The sequence below is a fragment of the Oncorhynchus mykiss genome, chromosome 21 (genome assembly GCF_013265735.2).
Source record: "Oncorhynchus mykiss isolate Arlee chromosome 21, USDA_OmykA_1.1, whole genome shotgun sequence".
NCBI lineage: Eukaryota > Metazoa > Chordata > Actinopteri > Salmoniformes > Salmonidae > Oncorhynchus > Oncorhynchus mykiss.
The window spans coordinates 63,839,043-63,856,250 of NC_048585.1; the positions used below are offsets into that span (position 1 = coordinate 63,839,043).

The 17,208-nt window shown below is 47.3% G+C and overlaps 1 protein-coding gene across 1 annotated transcript in view; it reads left to right on the forward strand.

Moving 5' to 3' along the window:
• The window catches only part of ctc1 (CTS telomere maintenance complex component 1), a 47,428-nt gene that overhangs the window by 6,488 nt on the left and 23,732 nt on the right, over nt 1-17,208 (forward strand). The window contains exons 6-12 of the mRNA XM_036956535.1: nt 1,399-2,256; nt 2,366-2,709; nt 4,553-4,700; nt 5,862-6,204; nt 9,922-10,036; nt 10,200-10,383; nt 10,432-10,833. Coding sequence (XP_036812430.1) covers nt 1,399-2,256; nt 2,366-2,709; nt 4,553-4,700; nt 5,862-6,204; nt 9,922-10,036; nt 10,200-10,383; nt 10,432-10,833 — 2,394 coding nt within the window. The remainder of the gene's footprint in view (nt 1-1,398; nt 2,257-2,365; nt 2,710-4,552; nt 4,701-5,861; nt 6,205-9,921; nt 10,037-10,199; nt 10,384-10,431; nt 10,834-17,208) is intronic.

Here is a 17,208-nt window from a genome sequence, read left to right on the forward strand (position 1 = left end):
GAGACACTACCATTACTGGTCACAGTGAGGAGAGAGAGAGACACTACCATTACTGGTCACAGTGAGGAGAGAGAGAGACACTACCATTACTGGTCACAGTGAGGAGAGAGAGAGAGAGAGAGAGACACTACCATTACTGGTCACAGTGAGGAGAGAGAGAGAGAGAGAGAGAGACACTACCATTACTGGTCACAGTGAGGAGAGAGAGAGAGAGAGAGAGAGAGACACTACCATTACTGGTCACAGTGAGGAGAGAGAGAGAGAGAGAGAGACACTACCATTACTGGTCACAGTGAGGAGAGAGAGAGAGAGAGAGAGACACTACCATTACTGGTCACAGTGAGGAGAGAGAGAGACACTACCATTACTGGTCACAGTGAGGAGAGAGAGAGAGAGAGAGAGAGACACTACCATTACTGGTCACAGTGAGGAGAGAGAGAGAGAGAGAGAGAGACACTACCATTACTGGTCACAGTGAGGAGAGAGAGAGAGAGACACTACCATTACTGGTCACAGTGAGGAGAGAGAGAGAGAGAGAGAGACACTACCATTACTGGTCACAGTGAGGAGAGAGAGAGCGAGAGAGAGAGACACTACCATTACTGGTCACAGTGAGGAGAGAGAGAGAGACACTACCATTACTGGTCACAGTGAGGAGAGAGAGAGACACTACCATTACTGGTCACAGTGAGGAGAGAGAGAGAGAGAGAGAGAGACACTACCATTACTGGTCACAGTGAGGAGAGAGAGAGAGAGAGAGAGAGACACTACCATTACTGGTCACGGTGAGGAGAGAGAGAGACACTACCATTACTGGTCACAGTGAGGAAAGAGAGAGAGACACTACCATTACTGGTCACAGTGAGGAGAGAGAGAGACACTACCATTACTGGTCACAGTGAGGAGATAGAGAGAGACACTACCATTACTGGTCACAGTGAGGAGAGAGAAAGAGACACTACCATTACTGGTCACAGTGAGGAGAGAGAGAGAGAGAGAGAGACACTACCATTACTGGTCACAGTGAGGAGAGAGAGAGACACTACCATTACTGGTCACAGTGAGGAGAGAGAAAGAGACACTACCATTACTGGTCACAGTGAGGAGAGAGAGAGAGAGAGAGAGACACTACCATTACTGGTCACGGTGAGGAGAGAGAGAGACACTACCATTACTGGTCACAGTGAGGAGAGAGAGAGACACTACCATTACTGGTCACAGTGAGGAAAGAGAGAGAGACACTACCATTACTGGTCACAGTGAGGAGAGAGCGACACTACCATTACTGGTCACAGTGAGGAGAGAGAGAGACACTACCATTACTGGTCACAGTGAGGAGAGAGGGGGTGTATGGGTAACGTATCCTTTTAACCTTCACTCTGTCTCTCTCTTTTTTAGGAGCCGTGCTGTCTGTGGTGGCAGCAATGTGTGTGTGTGGGAGGTAGTGTGTGTGTGTCGGGGCTGCGTGTGTGTGCACTGCAGGGCTGGTCTGGGAACAGGGTTCTGTGTGCAACGAGTCAGTCTTCTCTGACTTTGCTTCCTGACACACTGATCCAGGACCTGTCTGATCCACCCACATTGGACAAGCACACCCCAGACCCAGACCCTGTGGGGTTAGATCCACCGCTGTCTGACTGCAGTAGTACTGGGGGTCCTCTCCCAGAGAGACGGGGCGCTGGACCAGACCCAGACCCTGTGGGGTTAGATCCACCGCTGTCTGACTGCAGTAGTACTGGGGGTCCTCTCCCAGAGAGACGGGGCGCTGGACCAGACCCAGACCCTGTGGGGTTAGATCCACCGCTGTCTGACTGCAGTAGTACTGGGGGTCCTCTCCCAGAGAGACGGGGCGCTGGACCAGACCCAGACCCTGTGGGGTTAGATCCACCGCTGTCTGACTGCAGTAGTACTGGGGGTCCTCTCCCAGAGAGACGGGGCGCTGGACCAGACCCAGACCCTGTGGGGTTAGATCCACCGCTGTCTGACTGCAGTAGTACTGGGGGTCCTCTCCCAGAGAGACGGGGCGCTGGACCAGACCCTGTGGGGTTAGATCCACCGCTGTCTGACTGCAGTAGTACTGGGGGTCCTCTCCCAGAGAGACGGGGCGCTGGACCAGACCCAGACCCTGTGGGGTTAGATCCACCGCTGTCTGACTGCAGTAGTACTGGGGGTCCTCTCCCAGAGAGACGGGGCGCTGGACCAGACCCAGACCCCTCTCCCATCCTCAGGCCCAAACTCTCCAAGGCCATCAGCTACAAGGTCATTTTTGTTTGTTTGTTTATCTCTGAGTATTATAGGTTAACATCTATACATCTATACACCTGGATGTCAAGGTTTCCATCCTGAGCCCTCCCCTTCTCCCTGATAGGGTGTGCTGACCAGTGTCCTGAGTGCGGCAGCGGGGCTCTATGTGATTGACGGGAAGGTGGGCCTGTGTTTGGCCTATCAGCCACTGCAGAGGCGTGGCCTGCGTCCGGGGGCGGAGATAGAACTTCATGATGTCCATTTCCTGTACCGCCCCTCTCCCCACTTCCATCCCTGCATGCTCTGTGTGTGTCTACACTCCAGTCTGCGTGTCACTTCCTTCAGCCGCCTGGGGTCAGAGGTCGACCGCCCTAGCGACGCCCCGCTGCTGTGGCTACTGCTGGAGAGGAATCTGGGCGTGTCTCAGTACCTGTGGCTCTGTCACTGCTGCAGAGCTCTAAGAGACAGGTAGGAGACAGGTAGGAGACAGGGAGGAGACGGGGAGGAGGTAGGAGACAGGGAGGAGACGGGTAGGAGGGAGGGAGGAGACGGGTAGGAGACAGGGAGGAGACGGGTAGGAGGGAGGGAGGAGAAGGGGAGGAGGTAGGAGACAGGGAGGAGACGGGTAGGAGACGGGTAGGAGACGGGTAGGAGACAGGGAGGAGACGGGTAGGAGACAGGGAGGAGACGGGTAGGAGGGAGGGAGGAGACGGGTAGGAGACAGGGAGGAGACTGGTAGGAGACAGGGAGGAGACGGGTAGGAGGGAGGGAGGAGACGGGTAGGAGGGAGGGAGGAGACGGGTAGGAGGGAGGGAGGAGACGGGTTGGAGGGAGGGAGGAGACGGGTAGGAGACGGGTAGGAGGGAGGGAGGAGACTGGTAGGAGACAGGGAGGAGACGGGTAGGAGGGAGGGAGGAGACGGGTAGGACTGTTTAAAGGCAGTCAATTTAGTGTATGTAATCTTTTGACCCAATGGAATTGTGATACAGTGAATTATAAATTAAATAATCTGTCTGTAAACAATTGTTGGAAAAATTACTTGTGTCATGTACAAAGTAGATGTCCTAACCGACTTCCCAGAACTATAGTTTGTGAACAAGAAATTTGTGGAATGGTTGAAAAACAAGTTTTAATGACTCCAACCTAAGTGTATGTAAACTTCCGACTTCAACTGTAGAGGGGGAGACTGGTAGAGGGGGAGACTGGTAGAGGGGGAGACTGGTAGACTGGTAGAGGGGGAGACTGGTAGATAGACTGGTAGATTCCAATGAGGAGTGGTTAGTCAGCATGCTTCACTTTGGGATTAGACATCACTCTGAGAACTCAGCATGCTTCACTTTGGGATTAGACATCACTCTGAGAACTCAGCATGCTTCACTTTGGGATTAGACATCACTCTGAGAACTCAGCATGCTTCACTTTGGGATTAGACATCACTCTGAGAACTCAGCATGCTTCACTTTGGGATTAGACATCACTCTGAGAACTCAGCATGCTTCACTTTGGGATTAGACATCACTCTGAGAACTCAGCATGCTTCACTTTGGGATTAGACACTACTCTGAGAACTCAGCATGCTTCACTTTGGGATTAGACATCACTCTGAGAACTCAGCATGCTTCACTTTGGGATTAGACATCACTCTGAGAACTCAGCATGCTTCACTTTGGGATTAGACATCACTCTGAGAACTCAGCATGCTTCACTTTGGGATTAGACATCACTCTGAGAACTCAGCATGCTTCACTTTGGGATTAGACACTACTCTGAGAATTTTGCATGCTTCACTTTGGGATTAGACATCACTCTGAGAACTCGGCATGCTTCACTTTGGGATTAGACATCACTCTGAGAACTCAGCATGTTTCACTTTGGGATTAGACATCACTCTGAGAACTCAGCATGTTTCACTTTGGGATTAGACATCACTATGAGAACTCAGCATGTTTCACTTTGGGATTAGACATCACTCTGAGAACTCAGCATGTTTCACTTTGGGATTAGACATCACTCTGAGAACTCAGCATGTTTCACTTTGGGATTAGACATCACTCAAACTAGACATTATCTCTGTGTGATTTAATCTCTGTTCATCTTCTCTCTCTCTGTGTGTGATTTAATCTCTGTTCATCTTCTCTCTCTCTCTGTGTGATTTAATCTCTGTTCATCTCTCTATCTCTGTGTGATTTAATCTCTGTTCGTCTTCTCTCTCTGTGTGATTTAACCTCTGTTCGTCTTCTCTCTCTGTGTGATTTAACCTCTGTTCGTCTTCTCTCTCTGTGTGATTTAACCTCTCTTCTCTCTCTCTCAGACTGGTCCCTCGCTGGGTGAAAGAGGAGTGTGTGTATGTGGTGGCTAGGAGGCTGTTTGAGTGTGTGGTAACGTCAGAGAAGGGAGGAGGGAGGAGAGACATCTACAGAGAGATGCTACAGGAGCCACACCACTGTCCCCTCACTGAGGTACAAACACTTAACTGTTTCAAATCATATTGTTGACTCATATCTCTCTCTCTCTCTGTCTCTCTCTCTCTCTCTGTCTCTCTCTCTCTCTGTCTCTCTCTCTCTGTCTCTCTCTCTCTCTCTGTCTCTCTCTCTGTCTCTCTGTCTCTCTCTCTCTCTCTGTCTCTCTCTCTCTGTCTCTCTGTCTCTCTCTCTCTCTCTCTGTCTCTCTCTCTCTGTCTCTCTCTCTCTGTCTCTCTCTCTCTCTCTCTCTCTCTCTGTCTCTGTCTCTCTCTCTGTCTCTCTCTCTGTCTCTCTCTCTCTGTCTCTGATATATTGGGGAGAATGCCAGAGCTAAGTGGTTTATCCATACATCTCAGTTTTGGATAGATAACTCTTCATGTTGTTAATTGTTTAGTGAGTCCAAATTTTCCCAGAGGTGGTTAGATTCTATGGATTCTTCAGTTATATTGAGCTGATTTCTGACGTGCTGTTCATTCTTTTTCCGTAGTGTATTTCTGTATTGTTTTAGTGATTCACCATAGTGAAGGCGTAGACTCTGGTTTTCTAGAGGCTCTATGTTTTTGGTTGGACAGGTTTCTCAATTTCTTTCTTAGGTTTTTGCATTCTTCATCAAACCATTTGTCATTGTTGTTAGTTTTTTTAGGTGGTCTGCTTGACATTTTTGACTACTACTACTTGAACTGTTTAGGTTTGATAGGGAAGCTGAGAGGTCAAATATCCTGTTTAGGTTTTCTACTGCCAAGTTTACATCTTCACTATTCCAGTGAAATGTTTTGATGTCTCATGAATGAGTATGAATGAGTATTGCTCTGTTCAAGTAGACTGTGATTTTGCTGTGGTCTGATAGGGGTGTCAGTGGGCTGACTGTGAACGCTCTGAGAGACTCTGGGTTGAGGTCAGTGATAAAGTAGTCTACAGTACTACTGCCAAGAGATGAGCTATAGGTGTACCTACCATAGGAATCCCCTCGAAGCCTATCATTGACTATGTACATACCCAGCGTGCGACAGAGCTGCAGGAGTTGTGACCCGTTTTTGTTGGTTATGTTGACGTAGTTGTGGCTTGGAGGGGCATATGAGTGAGGGATTGCTGTCACCTGCATGCAGGTGTTTGTCCCCCTGTGTGCTAAGATTGTCTCTCTCTCTCTCTCTCTCCCAGTACTCTGTGAGTTCTCCAGTGTGTGAGTACGTGTCGGTGTCAGACTGTGTGTGTGTGATGGAGAAAGAGTGCTGGTCGTCTCTGTCTCTCTCCTCTCTCCTCCCAGCCTGTGGTAGTTCCCTGACTCAGGCTGAGCTGAACCCATCTATAGCCTGGTCCGTAGGCCTCTCTCTGGGGCAGGACAGTCAGCCCCGACCCCTACTGCTGGTCGGAGTGTTGGAGCTCCCTGGAACACACACACTCCGCCTGAGAGACCAGACCGGCGCCGTGACCTGTGTTGCCGTGGAGACTGGCGATGATGACTCGGGTGGTCAGAGAGCTGCCAGCAACACTGCTTGGATAGGTGAGGTGTGTGTGTGTGTGTGTGTGTGTGTGTGTGTGTGTGTGTGTGTGTTCATAATCAAATGTTATTGGTCACATACACATATTTAGCAGAAAAAGGTAAAAGGTTGTGAGGGTTTTAGGTGACAAGCCAAATTTCTTCAGCCTCCTGAGGTTCTTCACCAGACTGTCTGACCATTTCAGTTTGTCAGTCGAGGAATTTGAAGCATTTGACTATCTCCACTGCCTGTCGATGTGAATAGGGATCCCTCTGTTGTTTCCTGAAGTCCTGTCGATGTGAATAGGGGTGTGATCCCTCTGTTGTTTCCTGAAGTCCTGTCGATGTGAATAGGGGTGTGATCCCTCTGTTGTTTCCTGAAGTCCTGTCGATGTGAATAGGGGTGTGATCCCTCTGTTGTTTCCTGCAGTCCTGTCGATGTGAATAGGGATCCCTCTGTTGTTTCCTGCAGTCCTGTCGATGTGAATAGGGATCCTTCTGTTGTTTCCTGAAGTCCTGTCGATGTGAATAGGGATCCCTCTGTTGTTTCCTGCAGTCCTGTCGATGTGAATAGGGATCCCTCTGTTGTTTCCTGAAGTCCACGATCAGCTCCTTCGTTTTGGTTGATGTTGATTGAGAGGTTATTTTCCTTTGCACTCCTTCGCCCTCACCTCCTCCCTGTAGGCCATCTCGTCGACTGCGTGGCCACACAGTCATGGGTGGACAATGAGTACAGGAGTGGGCTGAGCACACACCCTTGTGGGGTCCTTCCCATCAGGAAGTCCAGGTCCCAATTGCACAGGGCGGGGTTCAGACCCAGGGATGAGCTTGGAGGGTACTATGGTGTTGAAGCCTGAGCTATAGTCACAGCATTCTTACATAGGTATTCCTAGGGCAGTGTGCAGTGCGATTACCTCATCTATAGACCTATTGGGGCAGTAAGCTAATTGAAGTGGGTCTAGGGATAACGAGAGACCACAGTCCTTGTTAACGGGCCGCGTCGGTGGCACTGTGTTATCCTCAAAGCGGGCGAAGAAGTTGTTTATGTTATGTTATTCTTTGAGGCAACCTGGACCATATCCCAGTCTGCGTGATCAAAACAATCTTGATGCATGGATTCCGATTGGTCAGACCAGCGTTTAAATAGACCTTAGCACGGGTACTTCCTGTTTGAGTTTCTGCCTATAGGAAGGGATGAGCAAAATGGAATCGTGATCTGATTTGCCGAAGGGAGTGTGGGGGAGGACCTTGTAGGCTTCCTGGAAGTTGGAGTAGCAGTAGTTGAGTGTTTTACCAGTGTCAATGTGTTGATAGAACTTCTTCCTCAAATTTGCTTTGTTAAATTCCCCAGCTACAATAAATGCGGCCTCAGAACATGTGGTTTCCAGTTTGCATAGAGTCCAGTGTAGTTTTTTGAGGGCTGTCGTGGTATCGGCGTGAGGGGGAATATACACGGCTGTGACAATAACCGAGGAGAATTCCCTTGGGAGGTAAGACGGTCGGCATTTGATTGTGAGGAATTCTAGGTCAGGTGAACAAAAGGACTTGAGTTCCTGTGTGTTATCACAATCACACCAAGAGTAGTCATTAATCATTAAACATAGACCCCCGCCCTTCCTCTTCCCTGAGAGTTCTTGATTCCTGTCTGCCCGATGAACTGAGAACCCAGCTGGCTGTATGGACAAAGACAGCATATCTGAAGAGAGCCGTGATTCCGGGAAACAGAGTAAGAGAGTAATATATTCAGAAGCGGTAGATGGTGTGCCCTCCTCCTGAGTCAGAATAGAAGTCCGAATACCTCTTCTCTGCCAGTGGCGTCTTGGAGCCTCTGGGATAAGTTACAGTGCCCTGGGGGGTAGGAACAAAGGAGCCAATTCGGGAAAGTCTTAGTCCTGGTTGTAATGCTGGTGAGTTACCGCCGCTCCGATATGCAAAAGTTATTTGCGGCTGTATGTAATAACACACAAAAAAAATGTTTTTGTGATAATATAAGAAATAACACTTAAAAAATAGAAAATACTGAAAAGTTGCTTCGGAGCTAGAAGCAGAGCAGCCATGTCTGTTGGTGCCATCTTGTTCTCAGTGTGTGTGTTGATGATGTTTACAATGTGTGTTTGGTGTGTGTTAATAATGTGTGTGTCTACAGGTTGCTTGGTGTGTGTGTTAATAATGTGTGTGTGTAATGTGTGTGTCTACAGGTTGCTTGGTGTGTATTAATAATGTGTGTGTGTAATGTGTGTGTCTACAGGTTGCTTGGTGTGTGTATAATGTGTGTGTGTAATGTGTGTGTCTACAGGTTGCTTGGTGTGTATTAATAATGTGTGTGTGTAATGTGTGTGTCTACAGGTTGCTTGGTGTGTATTAATAATGTGTGTGTGTAATGTGTGTGTCTACAGGTTGCTTGGTGTGTGTGTTAATAATGTGTGTGTGTAATGTGTGTGTCTACAGGTTGCTTGGTGTGTGTGTTAATAATGTGTGTGTGTAATGTGTGTGTCTACAGGTTGCTTGGTGTGTGTGTTAATAATGTGTGTGTGTAATGTGTGTGTCTACAGGTTGCTTGGTGTGTGTGTTAATAATGTGTGTGTGTAATGTGTGTGTCTACAGGTTGTTTGGTGTGTATTAATAATGTGTGTGTGTAATGTGTGTGTCTACAGGTTGCTTGGTGTGTGTTAATAATGTGTGTGTCTACAGGTTGCTTGGTGTGTATTAATAATGTGTGTGTGTAATGTGTGTGTCTACAGGTTGCTTGGTGTGTGTTAATAATGTGTGTGTGTCTACAGGTTGCTTGGTGTGTGTGTTAATAATGTGTGTGTGTAATGTGTGTGTCTACAGGTTGCTTGGTGTGTGTTAATAATGTGTGTGTGTCTACAGGTTGCTTGGTGTGTGTATAATGTGTGTGTGTAATGTGTGTGTCTACAGGTTGCTTGGTGTGTGTTAATAATGTGTGTGTGTAATGTGTGTGTCTACAGGTTGCTTGGTGTGTATTAATAATGTGTGTGTGTAATTTGTGTGTCTACAGGTTGCTTGGTGTGTATTAATAATGTGTGTGTGTAATGTGTGTGTCTACAGGTTGCTTGGTGTGTGTGTTAATAATGTGTGTGTGTAATGTGTGTGTCTACAGGTTGCTTGGTGTGTGTTAATGTGTGTGTGTAATGTGTGTGTCTACAGGTTGCTTGGTGTGTGTGTTAATAATGTGTGTGTGTAATGTGTGTGTCTACAGGTTGCTTGGTGTGTGTTAATAATGTGTGTGTGTAATGTGTGTGTCTACAGGTTGCTTGGTGTGTGTGTTAATAATGTGTGTGTGTAATGTGTGTGTCTACAGGTTGCTTGGTGTGTGTTAATAATGTGTGTGTGTAATGTGTGTATCTACAGGTTGCTTGGTGTGTGTGTTAATAATGTGTGTGTGTAATGTGTGTGTCTACAGGTTGCTTGGTGTGTATTAATAATGTGTGTGTGTAATGTGTGTGTCTACAGGTTGCTTGGTGTGTGTGTAATGTGTGTGTGTAATGTGTGTGTCTACAGGTTGCTTGGTGTGTGTGTTAATAATGTGTGTGTGTAATGTGTGTGTGTAATGTGTGTGTCTACAGGTTGCTTGGTGTGTGTGTGTGTAATGTGTGTGTGTCTACAGGTTGCTTGGTGTGTGTTAATAATGTGTGTGTGTAATGTGTGTGTCTACAGGTTGCTTGGTGTGTGTTAATAATGTGTGTGTGTAATGTGTGTGTGTAATGTGTGTGTCTACAGGTTGCTTGGTGTGTGTGCAGAGGTTCACCATGGTGATGGAGAGATTCCTCCAATCAGAGTTCCCTTCATACAGACACCTGGACCAGGACAGTTACATCACACACAGACACTGCAGGTACACACACACACACACACACACACACACACACACACACACACACACACACACACACACACACAGACACTGCAGGTACACACACACACACACACACACACACACACGTAATAAGTAATGTGTGTGTCTTTGTTATAATAGTGTGTGTGTGTGTGTGTTCCAGGGTGTACATCCAGCTGTGTCTGAACGACCTCCAGATTCTCAGCCCCTCTGCTGCCATGGCATCACTCCTCCTCAGAACGACACAGGGAGGAGAGAGGGTGGAGAGGAGAGAGGGAGAGGTGGGAGAGAGGGAGGAGATGAGTGAGACAGAGAGAGAGAGGGAGGAGAGGAGAGAGAAAGGGGGAGAAGAGAGGGAGGAGAGGAGAGAGAAAGGGGGAGAAGAGAGGGAGGAAAGGAGAGAGAAAGGGGGAGAAGAGAGGGAGGAGAGGAGAGATGACGTTTCTGAGAGGAAGAAGAGGAGCAGAGAAGAAGAGAGGATAGAGGAAAAGAAAGAGGAGAGAGAGGGAGGGGCCAAGAGAGCACGACAAAACCACACAGAGAACGAGACCTGCTCCCAACCAGGAGGAGGAGCCTTATTGCCAGGCGACCGGCCCTGTATCTCCGTGGTGATGTGTGTGGAAGGAAAGGAGGGCGTGGCCTGGCGGAACGAGGGGATTGCCTGTGAGGGAGAAGAGGCTGGGTTATCTCTGTGTTTCTCTGTGAGGGCTGATCTCATTGGTCAAATTCAGCGGTGGGGGCGGGACCCCAGGAACTGTCCATTACAGGAGAGAGAGACAGACGGACAGACCAGAACGGTGAGAGTATCCCCTCTCTTTCTCTCTCCTTTCTCTCTTTCTGTCTGTCTGTCTGTCTGTCTGTCTCTCATTTCGATTCAAGGGTTTTTATTGGCATGGGAAACATGTGTTAACATTGGCAAAGCAAGTCAAATAGATAATATACAAAAGTGAAATATACAATAAAAATGAACAGTAAACATTACAATTACATTACTATAAGTTACAAAAGAATAAAGACATTTCAAATGTCATATTATGTCTATATACAGTGTTGTAATGATGTGCAAGTAGTTAAAGTACAAAAGGGAAAATAAATAAGCATAAATATGGGTTGTATTTACATTGGTGTTTGTTCTTCACTGGTTGACCTTTTCTTGTGGCAACAGGTCACACATCTTGCTGCTGTGATGGAACACTGTGGTATTTCCCCCAGTAGATATGGGAGTTTATCAAAATTGGATTTGTTTTCGAATTCTTTATGGATCTGTGTAATCTGAGGGGGAATATGTGTCTCTAATATGGTCATACATTGGGCAGGATGTTAGGAAGTGCAGCTCAGTTTACACCTCATCTTGTGGGCAGTGAGCACATAGCCTGTCTTCTCTTGATAGCCATGTCTGCCTACGGCGGCCTTTCTCAATAGCAAGGCTATGCTCACTGAGTCTGTACACAGTCAAAGCTTTCCTTAAGTTTGGGTCAGTCACTGTGGTCAGGTATTCTGCCACTGTGTACTCTCTGTTTAGGGACAAATAGCATTCTAGTTTGCTCTGTTTTTTTGTTAATTCTTTCCAATGTGTCAAGTAATTATCTTTTTGTTTTCTCATGATTTGGTTGGGTCTAATTGTGTTACTGTCCTGGGGCTCTGTGGGGTCTGTTTGTGTTTGTGAACAGAGCCCCAGGACCAGCTTGCTTAGGGGACTCTTCTCCAGGTTCATCTCTCTGTAGGTGATGGCTTTGTTATGGAAGGTTTGTGAATCACTTCCTTTTAGGTGGTTGTAGAATTTAACGGCTCTTTTCTGGATGTTGATAATTAGTGGGTATCGGCCTAATTCTGCTCTGCATTATTTGGTGTTCTACGTTGTACACGGAGGGTATTTTTGCAGAATTCTGCATGCAGAGTCTCAATTTGGTGTTTGTCCCATTTTGTAAAGTCTTGGTTGGTGAGCGGACCCCAGACCTCACAACCATAATATAATGGTTGTGAGGCCTGTTAATATAACACTGTGCCAGGGGATGGTCTGGTTAATATAGCACTGTACCAGGGGTCTGGTTAATATAGCACTGTGCCAGGTGATGGTCTGGTTAATATAGCACTGTGCCAGGGGATGGTCTGGTTAATATAGCACTGTGTCAGGGAATGGTCTGGTTAATATAGCACTGTGCCAGGTGATGGTCTGGTTAATATAGCACTGTACCAGGGGATGGTCTGGTTAATATAGCACTGTGTCAGGGGATGGTCTGGTTAATATAGCACTGTACCAGGGGATGGTCTGGTTAATATAGCACTGTGCCAGGGGATGGTCTGGTTAATATAGCACTGTGCCATGCCAGGGGATGGTCTGGTTAATATAACACTGTGCAAGGGGATGGTCTGGTTAATATAGCACTGTGCCAGGGGATGGTCTGGTTAATATAGTACTGTACCAGGGGATGGTCTGGTTAATATAACACTGTGTCAGGGGATGGTCTGGTTAATATAGCACTGTACCAGGGGATGGTCTGGTTAATATAACACTGTGTCAGGGGATGGTCTGGTTAATATAGCACTGTGCCAGGGGATGGTCTGGTTAATATAACACTGTGTCAGGGGATGGTCTGGTTAATATAACACTGTACCAGGGGATGGTCTGGTTAATATAGCACTGTGCCAGGGGATGGTCTGGTTAATATAGCACTGTACCAGGGGATGGTCTGGTTAATATAGCACTGTGTCATACCAGGGGATGGTCTGGTTAATATAACACTGTGCCAGGGGATGGTCTGGTTAATATAACACTGTACCAGGGGATGGTCTGGTTAATATAACACTGTACCAGGGGATGGTCTGGTTAATATAGCACTGTGCCATGGGGATGGTCTGGTTAATATAACACTGTACCAGGGGATGGTCTGGTTAATATAGCACTGTACCAGGGGATGGTCTGGTTAATATAGCACTGTACCAGGGGATGGTCTGGTTAATATAGCACTGTGCCAGGGGATGGTCTGGTTAATATAGCACTGTACCAGGGGATGGTCTGGTTAATATAGCACTGTGCCAGGGGATGGTCTGGTTAATATAACACTGTGTCAGGGGATGGTCTGGTTAATATAGCACTGTGCCAGGGGATGGTCTGGTTAATATAACACTGTACCAGGGGTCTGGTTAATATAGCACTGTACCAGGGGATGGTCTGGTTAATATAGCACTGTACCAGGGGATGGTCTGGTTAATATAGCACTGTGCCAGGGGATGGTCTGGTTAATATAACACTGTACCAGGGGATGGTCTGGTTAATATAACACTGTGTCAGGGGATGGTCTGGTTAATATAGCACTGTGCCATGCCAGGGGATGGTCTGGTTAATATAGCACTGTGCCATGCCAGGGGATGGTCTGGTTAATATAGCACTGTGTCAGGGGATGGACTGGTTAATATAGCACTGTGCCAGGGGTCTGGTTAATATAACACTGTACCAGGGGATGGTCTGGTTAATATAGCACTGTGCCAGGGGATGGTCTGGTTAATATAGCACTGTACCAGGGAATGGTCTGGTTAATATAGCACTGTGCCAGGGGATGGTCTGGTTAATATAACACTGTACCAGGAGATGGTCTGGTTAATATAGCACTGTACCAGGGGATGGTCTGGTTAATATAGCACTGTGCCAGGGGATGGTCTGGTTAATATAGCACTGTACCAGGGGATGGTCTGGTTAATATAGCACTGTACCAGGGGATGGTCTGGTTAATATAGCACTGTGCCAGGGGATGGTCTGGTTAATATAGCACTGTGCCAGGGGATGGTCTGGTTAATATAGCACTGTACCAGGGGATGGTCTGGTTAATATAGCACTGTACCAGGGGATGGTCTGGTTAATATAGCACTGTACCAGGGAATGGTCTGGTTAATATAGCACTGTGCCAGGGGATGGTCTGGTTAATATAACACTGTACCAGGGAATGGTCTGGTTAATATAGCACTGTGCCAGGGGATGGTCTGGTTAATATAGCACTGTGCCAGGGGTCTGGTTAATATAGCACTGTACCAGGGGATGGTCTGGTTAATATAGCACTGTGCCAGGGGATGGTCTGGTTAATATAGCACTGTACCAGGGGATGGTCTGGTTAATATAGCACTGTACCAGGGGATGGTCTGGTTAATATAGCACTGTACCAGGGAATGGTCTGGTTAATATAGCACTGTGCCAGGGGATGGTCTGGTTAATATAACACTGTACCAGGGAATGGTCTGGTTAATATAGCACTGTGCCAGGGGATGGTCTGGTTAATATAGCACTGTGCCAGGGGTCTGGTTAATATAGCACTGTACCAGGGGATGGTCTGGTTAATATAACACTGTGCCATGCCAGGGGATGGTCCGGTTAATATAGCACTGTACCAGGGGATGGTCTGGTTAATATAGCACTGTACCAGGGGATGGTCTGGTTAATATAACACTGTACCAGGGGATGGTCTGGTTAATATAGCACTGTACCAGGGGATGGTCTGGTTAATATAGCACTGTGCCATGCCAGGGGATGGTCTGGTTAATATAGCACTGTACCAGGGGATGGTCTGGTTAATATAACACTGTACCAGGGGATGGTCTGGATAATATAACACTGTACCAGGGGATGGTCTGGTTAATATAGCACTGTACCAGGGGATGGTCTGGTTAATATAGCACTGTGCCAGGGGATGGTCTGGTTAATATAACACTGTGCCAGGGGATGGTCTGGTTAATATAGCACTGTACCAGGGGTCTGGTTAATATAGCACTGTGCCAGGGGATGGTCTGGTTAATATAGCACTGTACCAGGGGATGGTCTGGTTAATATAGCACTGTGCCATGCCAGGGGATGGTCTGGTTAATATAGCACTGTACCAGGGGATGGTCTGGTTAATATAACACTGTGCCATGCCAGGGGATGGTCCGGTTAATATAGCACTGTACCAGGGGATGGTCTGGTTAATATAACACTGTACCAGGGGATGGTCTGGTTAATATAGCACTGTACCAGGGGATGGTCTGGTTAATATAGCACTGTGTCAGGGGATGGTCTGGTTAATATAACACTGTACCAGGGGATGGTCTGGTTAATATAGCACTGTGCCAGGGGATGGTCTGGTTAATATAGCACTGTGCCAGGGGATGGTCTGGTTAATATAGCACTGTGCCAGGGGTCTGGTTAATATAACACTGTGTCAGGGGATGGTCTGGTTAATATAGCACTGTACCAGGGGATGGTCTGGTTAATATAGCACTGTGCCAGGGGATGGTCTGGTTAATATAGCACTGTACCAGGGGATGGTCTGGTTAATATAACACTGTACCAGGGGATGGTCTGGTTAATATAGCACTGTACCAGGAGATGGTCTGGTTAATATAGCACTGTACCAGGGGATGGTCTGGTTAATATAACACTGTACCAGGGGATGGTCTGGTTAATATAGCACTGTGCCAGGGGATAGTCTGGTTAATATAGCACTGTGTCATACCAGGGGATGGTCTGGTTAATATAGCACTGTACCAGGGGATGGTCTGGTTAATATAGCACTGTGCCAGGGGATGGTCTGGTTAATATAGCACTGTGCCAGGGGATGGTCTGGTTAATATAGCACTGTGCCATGCCAGGGGATGGTCTGGTTAATATAGCACTGTACCAGGGGATGGTCTGGTTAATATAACACTGTACCAGGGGATGGTCTGGTTAATATAACACTGTGCCAGGGGTCTGGTTAATATAGCACTGTGCCAGGGGATGGTCTGGTTAATATAGCACTGTGCCAGGGGTCTGGTTAATATAACACTGTGTCAGGGGATGGTCTGGTTAATATAGCACTGTACCAGGGGATGGTCTGGTTAATATAGCACTGTGCCAGGGGATGGTCTGGTTAATATAGCACTGTGCCAGGGGATGGTCTGGTTAATATAGCACTGTACCAGGGGATGGTCTGGTTAATATAGCACTGTGCCAGGGGATGGTCTGGTTAATATAGCACTGTACCAGGGGATGGTCTGGTTAATATAGCACTGTACCAGGGGATGGTCTGGTTAATATAGCACTGTGCCAGGGGATGGTCTGGTTAATATAGCACTGTACCAGGGGATGGTCTGGTTAATATAGTACTGTGTCAGGGGATGGTCTGGTTAATATAGCACTGTGCCAGGGGATGGTCTGGTTAATATAACACTGTGTCAGGGGATGGTCTGGTTAATATAGCACTGTGCCAGGGGATGGTCTGGTTAATATAGTACTGTACCAGGGGATGGTCTGGTTAATATAGCACTGTACCAGGGGATGGTCTGGTTAATATAGCACTGTGCCAGGGGATGGTCTGGTTAATATAGTACTGTACCAGGGGATGGTCTGGTTAATATAACACTGTGTCAGGGGATGGTCTGGTTAATATAGCACTGTACCAGGGGATGGTCTGGTTAATATAACACTGTACCAGGGGTCTGGTTAATATAGCACTGTGCCAGGGGATGGTCTGGTTAATATAACACTGTGTCAGGGGATGGTCTGGTTAATATAGCACTGTGCCAGGGGATGGTCTGGTTAATATAGCACTGTGCCAGGGGATGGTCTGGTTAATATAGCACTGTACCAGGGGATGGTCTGGTTAATATAGCACTGTGCCAGGGGATGGTCTGGTTAATATAGCACTGTGCCAGGGGATGGTCTGGTTAATATAGCACTGTGCCAGGGGATGGTCTGGTTAATATAGCACTGTGCCAGGGGATGGTTTGTGTGGAAGAGGAGGTTGCATTTTTATAATAGTCAGCCAAAAGTATCTCTTGATTTTCCATAAGGAGCTTCTTCTTGTGGTCTTTTCTTGTCTTATCATTCTTTACATACACAGGGTACTGTATTTTAATTACCTCTGAACAGCGGGAGGCAGCTTCTAAGGCCTCTCCATTTGGTTGGGGTAGACTGTTCAACTCTCCTGCCATTGGTGCTAAAGGGCACCTCTCCATTTGGTTGGGGTAGACTGTTCAACTCTCCTGCCATTGGTGCTAAAGGGCACCTCTCCATTTGGGTGGAGTAGACTGTTTGACTCTCCTGCCATTGGTTCTAAAGGGCACCTCTCCATTTGGGTGGGGTAGACTGTTTGACTCTCCTGCCATTGGTGCTAAAGGGCACCTCTCCATTTGGGTGGGGTAGACTGTTCAACTCTCCTGCCATT